The sequence below is a fragment of the Rhopalosiphum maidis genome, chromosome 3 (assembly GCF_003676215.2).
Source record: "Rhopalosiphum maidis isolate BTI-1 chromosome 3, ASM367621v3, whole genome shotgun sequence".
Lineage (NCBI taxonomy): Eukaryota > Metazoa > Arthropoda > Insecta > Hemiptera > Aphididae > Rhopalosiphum > Rhopalosiphum maidis.
This window is the reverse complement of record NC_040879.1, coordinates 29,524,646-29,534,669: the sequence shown is the minus strand read 5'-3', so window position 1 is coordinate 29,534,669 and position 10,024 is coordinate 29,524,646. Positions and strand designations below refer to the sequence as shown.

Sequence of the window (10,024 nt, the reverse complement as noted above, 5' to 3'; positions counted from 1 at the left end):
ATAATAAAAAAAAAATAATAATAATGTTATAAGTAAAACTATGTACTTCATTAGCATTATGTACCTAATATAATCGTTATTGCAGTTATTATATTTTATACTTAAACCAACTACTTATATAATTATATTTGTATTCATTTCAACTAAATATATATAACTTAGAAGAGAATGTTATTTTTTTAAATTTAATTTTAGTTTTATTTGGTATCAAAAAAGATTACTGGGCTTCACCAAGTGTACATTTATCTGGAAGCCAAGGAGTTATATTGTTTACAAATGTTGTTATTAAATACATATAAAAATATTATAAGTTATAATTTAAACAAGAGAAATAATTATAATAAGTATGATGATTTAAGGTAAATTATTTACTTTAAAACAATATTCCAAGCTTTGTGAATACTTGCTTATTATTGATTATTTTAGATGGAATGCTAATCCATACATGTGAAAAATATAACTTATTGCACAAGTATCTTGGTTAAATTGAAAAAGAAATATTAATTTAGTGAAAATAGTGAGCATTTTTACTTTAACCCAATATTCACAAATCCGCATATTAAGAAAATTTGATAAAAGTATTCACACACAAAATAAATAAAAATAGGCACCTATAAAGTAAAAATAATACATTGAAATATGCCGCAGATACATTAAATTAACAATGCACGATTTTAGTGTGCAGGCTACTAAATAACTCAACGATTATTATTGCCGGTCATAATGATAGCAACTATATGTATATCACGATAAATTATCCTATTAAACTAATTGTAAACCGCTGACTTTGGGCTGACAATTTAGACAAAGAGTTGTCTACAAAGCTGTACAAGTAACACCAACGCCAAGACAAGATAAATTAAAAACCAGTAACTATTAAAGTATTAACTAACTAAGGTACTTAGGTACTTAGGGAAAAAATAATAGAAAAAGTTAATATTTATAGATCATGTCACCAATGTGTTCATGCGTCGTGTGAATGATAACATAGTAATATAATATGTTATAATTATTGTGAAATTAAAAATGTATATTATGTTTGAGTGAGATTGTAATTTTCAATGAGTATTCATATAGCTGTATTTATAAATACAATATGTATATATTATATGATAAATGTACATTATTTTGACATTTATATTGGAATCCAGAAATAACACTTTCTATACATTGACATCGATGATCTACAATTAATAGCATTTTATAAAATACTAAAAATAAAAATAAGTACTTATTAAAAATTGTGGTTAGCTTCTCCTGAAACTCTGATTACACTATGCAATGTTTCTTCAATTAAATATTGGTGCAATGAGTTCTATTTATTAACTTTTTTAATAAAACTATTTACACAAATGATTACTTATAAATTGTAATAGAAAATTATACTTAAATATTTGTAACAAGAAATCAAAAATATGTAATAAAAATAAAGTGCATTTTAAGATAAATAATTTTTAACAAAAAATAAATAAATCTAAAATACAAGTAACGAGTAATATTAAGTAAAATAACCAATTATACATTTTTAATAAATACCAAATAAACTAAAATATTCAATAAAGTTTTTAGAAACAAAATTATTATTAAGAATTAAAATTCATCTTTAAAAAAAAACCTTAATATTCTCCAAAATGATGTGTCATATTAAACAATGTTAGTTTTCAACTACATGACTGAATTATGGATTTTGTAGAATTGTTATGTCAATTTTGGGTAACCATAGTGTTACCATTCTAAAGAAAGTATTCTGAAGTTGTTTTGCAGATTCATGATATGGATCACCCTCCTAAAAAGATACATTGGAAATATTAATAAAATACATGTATACTAAATTCGAACCCTTCTAAATAAGATCAAAAAGAATGCCAACAAATTCACAAATTTCAATAATATAATATAAATATATGTAGTAAGTATGAACAATGAAATGTACAATCTTAGTTATTATATAACATATTTAAACTTAAAAAAATGTATTTTAATAATCAGGATATTAACACTGAATTAATGTTATATATAAATTAATATAAATTAATTTATATTTTATTTTACAAAATAAAGATTTACAACAATTAATTTGTAAAATACTAACATCTTTTTAAATATAATATTTTAATATTTAAAATGATTGTACTTGAACAATACTTACAGTATAATAAAACATTCCATTTGTAAACACTTTGTTTATATCTTTAAGAAGTTTGATGAATGATATATACGAAGTAGTATATTCGAAACGCCGTTTTATATCATTTAATGATATAGGATCACTTACTATTTCATAATACCGTGGATACTAAAACACACATATAATCATGTCTTACTAAACTCTTATTTTATTTAAATTATTGTTATATCTATATAATATCTTACAAGCTCTCTATCCAAACATTCACGATAGTGTTCACTGTCTCCATTCTGACAATACAACGCCATTAATATATATTGAATGATTCTTTGTTCAGAAGAACCACTAACAAAATAAGCTGTGACATCTTTTTTCAGTAAGACATTGACATGTAATCTAATGTCTGAAATGTCTTGACAAAGTGTACACTTCCATGTTTTCATAAGTGGACTATGAAAGGTAAGACACAACAATTATAAAAATAAAGTATAATTTTAAATATAAAATACTTATTAGGTGTAGTCTCCTGATCTATTGAAGGAATATGACAATCATAATGATAAGACCTCTTACAATGAATGCAATTTATTAGTTTTTCACTCCATTGATTACAACAAGAACAGTATACAAGTGGTTCATACTCTGAACTATCAGAATCTTAAATATAAAATTAAAATTAAATCAAAAAATAGGTATTTAACATAAGTAACATTATTAATATTTAAATTTTGAATGATTAATATTATACCTGAATCTATATTCATTTCGTTATCTAAAATTTCCGTCTTAACCTGTGTCATAGTACTCAAACTGGGAAGCTGCTAAAAATAATTTAATAAAAATTATATATATATATGTTAAACAATATACTACATACGTATAATATTGAATATTTTATTAGAAAGAAAAAGTCATAAACCTGATAGTGAAATTAAATAATAAAACAAAATTGTTTATTTTGTCAATAAAATTACTAACAAAATAAAAAATAAAAATAAATTAAAATTAAAAATAAATTTAACTGTTTAAAAAGTTATACTTTAATCTTAATACACTAATAGGATAACAAGTATCAGCTTAATTTGTTTTATTAACACTTTCACTGCGTGTGTCGACAACTTGTATTACTTTCTGAACTCTCCCAATAATACCAGCATACAACAAGCTATTTGTTCTTGTGCCACTGCATAGTTGAATAATTGAAATTGTTTAGTTTGCGGTGGTTTGAGATTCCCGGTATTTTTTATATTTTTATTATACTTACTACTATTATTACGAAAAATGTTCAGGGGAATCGCTCAGGTCAAACCATGCCGCAGTCAAAGTGTTAAAGTATACATAAAATACATTATTTTAACTATTAAATAAAAAGAATATTGTTGCAATACTCTAAGCCAGTGTTTCTCAACCAATCTGTCACGACACACTGGTGTGTCGCCGGGTAGGTCCAAACGTGTCGTGGGAAGTACTAATATTAAATGCACATATCTTGTTGATACTATATTTACAAAAAATTAATAGGTATTATTCTTATTTTTTTTTTCCATTGTGTGTCACAAAGTATAAAATCTGTTCATGGTGTGTCGTCATAGTACAAAGGTTGAGAAACACTGCTTTAAACCTTACATTATTTTGAAGATCTTGGTGATCATAATTTAAGTTCATCATTGTTTTATATTCTGGCAAACTAACAATTGGTGTTGAAGTAATATTTCCAAATCCTTTTATTTCTAAAAAAAAAAAATATAAATAAAAAAAATATACCCAATTGCTTAGTAACTTACTTTCAACGCATTCTTTCATAGATTGTTCATAATTAAATACCATATCAGCATAACAACTTGCTATTTCCATAGGTATATTTGTAGTATGTCTCTTCACAATGATCATTTGATCCATGACAATACTAAAATAGATTATAGACTGTTACATGTCTTCTTAAATGTATATTTAACTTATTTAACATACTTTGAAATTTTAATAAATTCAAATGTTTTATTATTGTTGATAACAGAACTTGTTAAATTATAATAATATTCATTTTCTTTTTTAAAATCATTAAGAACCATCTTATTCATATTAATTTTCTGAACAGCATCTATGAAATTGTCTTTAAGTGACTTTTTTAATTCAAATGAGCGTTTATTAATTTCTTCATGTAATCTGCAATAAGACAATAAATAAAATTATTTTGATTTTTTTATTATATAACTTAAAACCAGAGCATTGATTTTTATGTAATTGCATAATTTTCCTTTTCACATTTTTGGATTTTTTTCAGTTATATTTAAGAACTATAATAGTTTGAAGTTACTGATGAAATTTTTTTTTGCATATTTCTACATATTATTTAATGGTGTTGCATATTTTTATGAAATTCAAATATTTATTGCATTGAATTAAAGCACAATTTAAAAATAGGTATTAATTAAGTAAAAGCATTTCAATAATTGATGAAATAAAAGGAAAAATTCAAGCTATTGCTATTTAACTATATATATAGTTACTACAATTATGCCCTAACCTCTTCATTCAGTTGGTGTCAAACGATCATTATCTGTATTCAAAAATATGTTGATAAAAAATGTCATAGCTGAAGAAAAATTAGGAATGCTATTTATTATTAATAATAAATAAAATATAAAAAAATATATTAATTTATAAGTTCATAGTACCTACTTTTTTTTACAACATTTAAATATAGTAGTAATATTAATATTTTTTTTAATATTGTGAAGAATTATCAGGTAAATAATTAAAATTTTCTTACATATTTCTTGCATAATTTTTTGATTTTTACTGTATATTATATAGCATATTTTGATACTTTTTAGTTCATAAAATTCTACATATAACTTACAGATTCGTGGCATCATCAATATTTTCATTAATTTGATCCATCTGAGACTTAAATATCTCAATATTATGATCTGATCTTTCCATCAAAGAATTTAAAAAATTGTTATTTTTTCTGCAATATAAAAATAGTTTTTAGACTTTATAAATTATAATATTTTCACTAAATTTTTATTTCCTAAAATACCTATTTGCTGAATAAATTTGAAATATTTTTTTTATATTTAATGATAAATTTAATACATTAAACCATAATTTGAAATTAAAAAAAAATATAAAGTTATATTAACTTGAATTTCAAATTTTAAATTCACCTATTAATGACACTGTTAAACACTTAAAATTAATTAAAATTTAATATGAATATGGTCTCTATCAAAATTAACATGATATTTTTATTTTTTTTTCCGTATAATTTCAAAACTCGTTTTATTTGGCAGACAGAGAAACATACTCGCCTTTAGCAGAGAACAATATATTTACACATATTATATTAGTACGTCAATCGCAGTGTAAGGACTAATTAATCCTTAATATGAAACATTTTTATATTTCTTTATACCATACCTTAATTCAATTAGATCCATATTAATTTTTAACTTGATTTGAGAAGCCATTTTTTTAAGAATTTTAAAATTATGTTTCCGGTGATAGTTTAAATGACAAAGAGAACAAATCATTTTTGAGCATTTAGTGCAATAAACTTCTACACATTTCTAAAACAAAATGATGATAATATGTATTGTAAAAAAATATCTACCAATCATCAAACTAAATAAAATAATAAAATATGTACTTACACATAAAATATTAATTAAAATTTAGTTAAAATATAATTATAACTAGAATTTTTTAAATTTTCATCTCAAATTGTATTTTAAATCTGAGAGGAACAATAGATTTATTTTTCTATTTTTACAAAAAATGTGTATTATATATACTGTATTAAAAATATTAAAATATTTACTGTATTGATTATATCAAAAAATATAATATGAAATATTCATACTTCATAGTAATATTATTATAGATTCATGAACTGCCTTAGCTCAGAATCAATTTTTGTGTACAATCATACATATCATTTAATTCTTATGAACCACTGTACCTACTGTACAGCAGTACCCACTTTCACACTTTTTTTTTTATCATTTCATTTAATAATACAATACTTTTTAATTTATTTAAAATACCTATAACTTACTTCAGTACAATGTGGGCAAGCAATAAATTCTTCTTTCAATGGATAAGTCATCATTAAGATAGGTTTATGATCCTTATTGTTATTTAGATGTATCTATAAACCAAATAACATATTTTAAATAAAAGAAATAAGTATGCAAACAAATTTAAGGTTACCGTTGAACATGGTTTGCAATATAACTTATTGCAAGACATACAGATTTTCTTTGCTACTACGTCACAATATTGTGCACAACATATTTTAGCTTGTGATACATTTGGTAGCACAATTGGGTAATTAATGAGTTCACCATTAGTTACAATTCCACATTTACACTGTATATCTAGATTTTCATATAATTTTCTAATTTAAAACATTTTCAAAAATTCTATGTGATTATTTAATAAAACCTTAAATTAATTTTACTTGAATCAGTTTCATCACTTGGTATGCAATTCTCACAAATTCCATGAAGACAATTTAGGATTTTTGAATTTTCCCCTATTTGTTCTTTACAAAATATACATTTATCTATTGACCAAAGATCAACATTTTCATTGTTAACATTGTCTGAATTCATCATTTTAAACCTGAAATGCAAAATATTTACTCAATAATTAAATTTTTACTCAAATGAACTCTTAGTTCATATTATATCCATATAATTAGTTTTATTTTCAATGAAAATTTTGTACCAATATAACGTTGACTTTTTAAAAATTTTTCTAAAAAACAATTAAATATGCAAATCAAAACTTCTTTTTTGAATTCATTATTAAGCCCTGAAGTCCGAAACAAGAGTTATATGGTATATGTACACTGTGGGCGTTATCTAAAATATATTATTTTTATACCTACTAATATCCATCATCATTTATCACTATTGACAATATTGAATTTCAAAATAATTAAGCAATCAGATTTGAAATTTCCGTCAATGTTTCATAGATATAAATGGGGAAAGTTATTATTTCTGACATTCTGTAAATATCATAGTACTGCAACTATTTTTAGAGTATAATTTACTCTTTTAAAACAAAAATATAGATGGTTTGTCTCCAGAAGCTATGGCTTGTAAAAGAGAAAATAATTTTTCTTTATGTTATGTATCCTAATTTTCAAGAGTAAATAATAAATAATAATACATTTTTTACAAGTTGGTTAATTAGTTATTACAATAACAAGTGTGTGAACAAGTGGTATTAGTAGTTAAATATGATTAACTAACTTTTTTTAACTGAGCAACGTTTGAATTATTCACATTATTTTTTAACTTTTTAGTAAAATGTATTATTTGTTAACTATTGATTCATTACTTAATATTCTCAACCTGTCTTTAGTTGGACTATGTTTGAAATAATCACACTTATTTAAGGTCTTATATTATCAGTTAATAATTTTCCAACCAAGATAATTAAGACTAACATATTTTTTAAATCATCATAACAATTAATTAAAAATGATTAGAAATGTATTGCTAAAATCATGCATGAGAAAATATAAAACCAGTTTTATACCCATTAACCATAATATTGCGGTCATTTCGTCCAATACATGAATAATCATATGGGTAAAACTACTAAAACCATACTATCTTAAATTATTTTTTTCATTAGATTTTGAAAGATATATGATCTTAAATACCTATTGATTTGTATTTTAAATTAATATTGTACCATTGAGATCGAAAAGATCAAGGTGTGACTAACAGTGTAGTATAATCTAAAAAGATTACAATTTATAAAAACGATTTAACTATTACATAATTTTTTTCATAAACTTTCATCGATTACATTTCAATTTAGTTTAAGGTAAATTATCAAATTTAAACTAAAAATAAATCAATAATTAACTGCAAGTGAGAACTTTCTTGTATTACCTGGTTCAATTCCTACGTCGACGACAATAGAAAGCACAAGCTATGATGCTAAAGAATCAGAGCTCACCTGTACACAACAACACACATCATACAATATAATAAGAATGGATACCTACACAAATCATAATTATTTTAACTTACTATAATATTATGTGTGCGATGTAAAGTTTAAACACCATTTATAGATTACTTCAATATTCAATTTACTTCTTTTCACTAATTCATTGGATGAATTAGATTTTTATGTATTAAGTTTTTTTTTCTCCATAGGTTCAATAATCAGAATTTGTTTTTGTATAATCAAAATTAATAATTATTATTGTTCTCAGTGTAATCATTTAACGATAGCTTACAGGTTTTGTCTGTGATCACTTTTCTTGTATAGTTATAGTTATATTGTTCACACTCCGGTAGGTACGCGTCAGTCATGGTGGAGGTACCTCCACTGTTATCTACTTTTGATAAAAGACCTTTTCACTAAAAAGTTTTCATTAATCTATTTAGTATTTTCATAACTCGTAATATTATATGATAGAGTTCTTTCAACGGTTTAAGATAAATCATAAATATATTTTAGTAATTAGGTACATCTCAACTAACCATAGTAATCGTAGTATTAATACCCCTCAGCGTATATAAACTTTTCGAGAGACTCAAACTTAAAAGAATACAACCCACACTAGAAAATGTACTACCCATAGAATAAGCTGGATTCAGGAATAACCGGGCATGTTGTGATCAAGTGATAGCGCTCACAACATACATTGAGAATGACATCCAACACAAGAATAAGTCTGGTGCCGTCTTCCTTGACTTATCCTCTGCTTACGATACAGTATGAAAAAGAGACCTAATGCTAAAGTTTTCAAAAATTATAAGGTTCAAAAACACGCTTCACTCGATAGAAATCTTGTTGTTCAACAGAAAATACAATGTATTTCTAAATGGCAATACAAGTACCAATAAAATAGTGTCTCCCAGGGTTGTGTGCTATCACTGATTTTGTTTAACGTGTACCCATCCGATATGTACGATAATATAGTTAATACAATTTCAAGAAAACTTATGTACTCTGACGACATTGCACTAGTGGCCCAAATAAAACATCTCACTATGGTGGAAGACATATTAAATCAAGACCTTATCAATCTATAACACTATTTCACCAAATGGCATCTCATAATTTGTCCAAGTTTAGTAGTTAGCTTATTGTTTTCTCCAACCTCATCTAATACTAATTTTGCTAATTCCGTAGCAACCTCATACCTCATTTTTCTTATTAAATGTAATTGGCTGAGAAACACATAATAATATATTACAATTAATAGGTGTATTAAAATAATAATAATAACTATTTACAGACCATTGAAATTTTCGATTTTTCTAAATTTTTTTTCTTAAAATGCCGATAAAAAAAATTTGGCTGTCCAAAAAGTCTTTAAAATTTAATACAAGTTTTATTATAAGTTATTTTTATCGTAGTGAAAAAAATCGTTACTCACAATTTTTGTTTATAAGCATTAAAAGTTCAAATGTTTACGAAATATGTCAAAATCGCAAAAATTACAAGGAATTTTGAAGTTGAAAATTCATAACATTTTTGTAATTTATATCTATGCTTAAAAAACTCAACACAAGGTTCTCCATAATTTTTTCTTAAAATAACTGTAAATAAAAAACTCCAGCGTCAATATAAAAACAATTTTATGAGCGTATGAAATTTATTTTTTTTACGAAATCGAGTAAAATAACGATATATTACGATATAATATATCCTACTAATTATTTTTGACTGATAAATCTGAATATTTTTCGTATACAATGATACCTGTCATTGCATTCAAATTTAACACATCTGTTATAGTGACCTATTCTCCATCTCTACTATACAACAGAGCGATACCCACTTGCCTACCTTTTTTTAGTACCTACTATGTTATTTTACTCAGAATGTCAAATAAAATAATGTATACCATAT

General features: G+C 24.1%; 1 protein-coding gene across 4 annotated transcripts; it reads right to left on the bottom strand.

Annotated features, from left to right (window-relative positions):
- Window positions 1–1,498: 1,498 nt before the first annotated feature.
- On the bottom strand, window positions 1,499–8,405 carry LOC113556790 (E3 ubiquitin-protein ligase TRIM33-like). Of its 4 annotated transcripts, none has more exons than XM_026961941.1 (15): window positions 8,188–8,405; window positions 8,047–8,113; window positions 6,594–6,757; window positions 6,344–6,510; window positions 6,189–6,281; window positions 5,552–5,700; window positions 4,989–5,099; window positions 4,097–4,291; window positions 3,913–4,034; window positions 3,755–3,858; window positions 2,877–2,949; window positions 2,638–2,785; window positions 2,374–2,578; window positions 2,150–2,296; window positions 1,499–1,786 (listed from the first exon to the last, which is right to left on the bottom strand). In XM_026961941.1, exons 3-15 carry the CDS (start codon window positions 6,748–6,750, stop codon window positions 1,679–1,681), a joined length of 1,779 nt encoding a protein of 592 aa, XP_026817742.1. In that variant the 5' UTR covers window positions 6,751–6,757; window positions 8,047–8,113; window positions 8,188–8,405; the 3' UTR covers window positions 1,499–1,678. The 4 variants fall into 4 exon arrangements, with proteins under 4 accessions (XP_026817742.1, XP_026817744.1, XP_026817743.1 ...); XM_026961943.1 differs by having other exon boundaries at window positions 2,877–2,946; XM_026961942.1 differs by lacking the exon at window positions 8,047–8,113.
- Window positions 8,406–10,024: the final 1,619 nt, after the last annotated feature.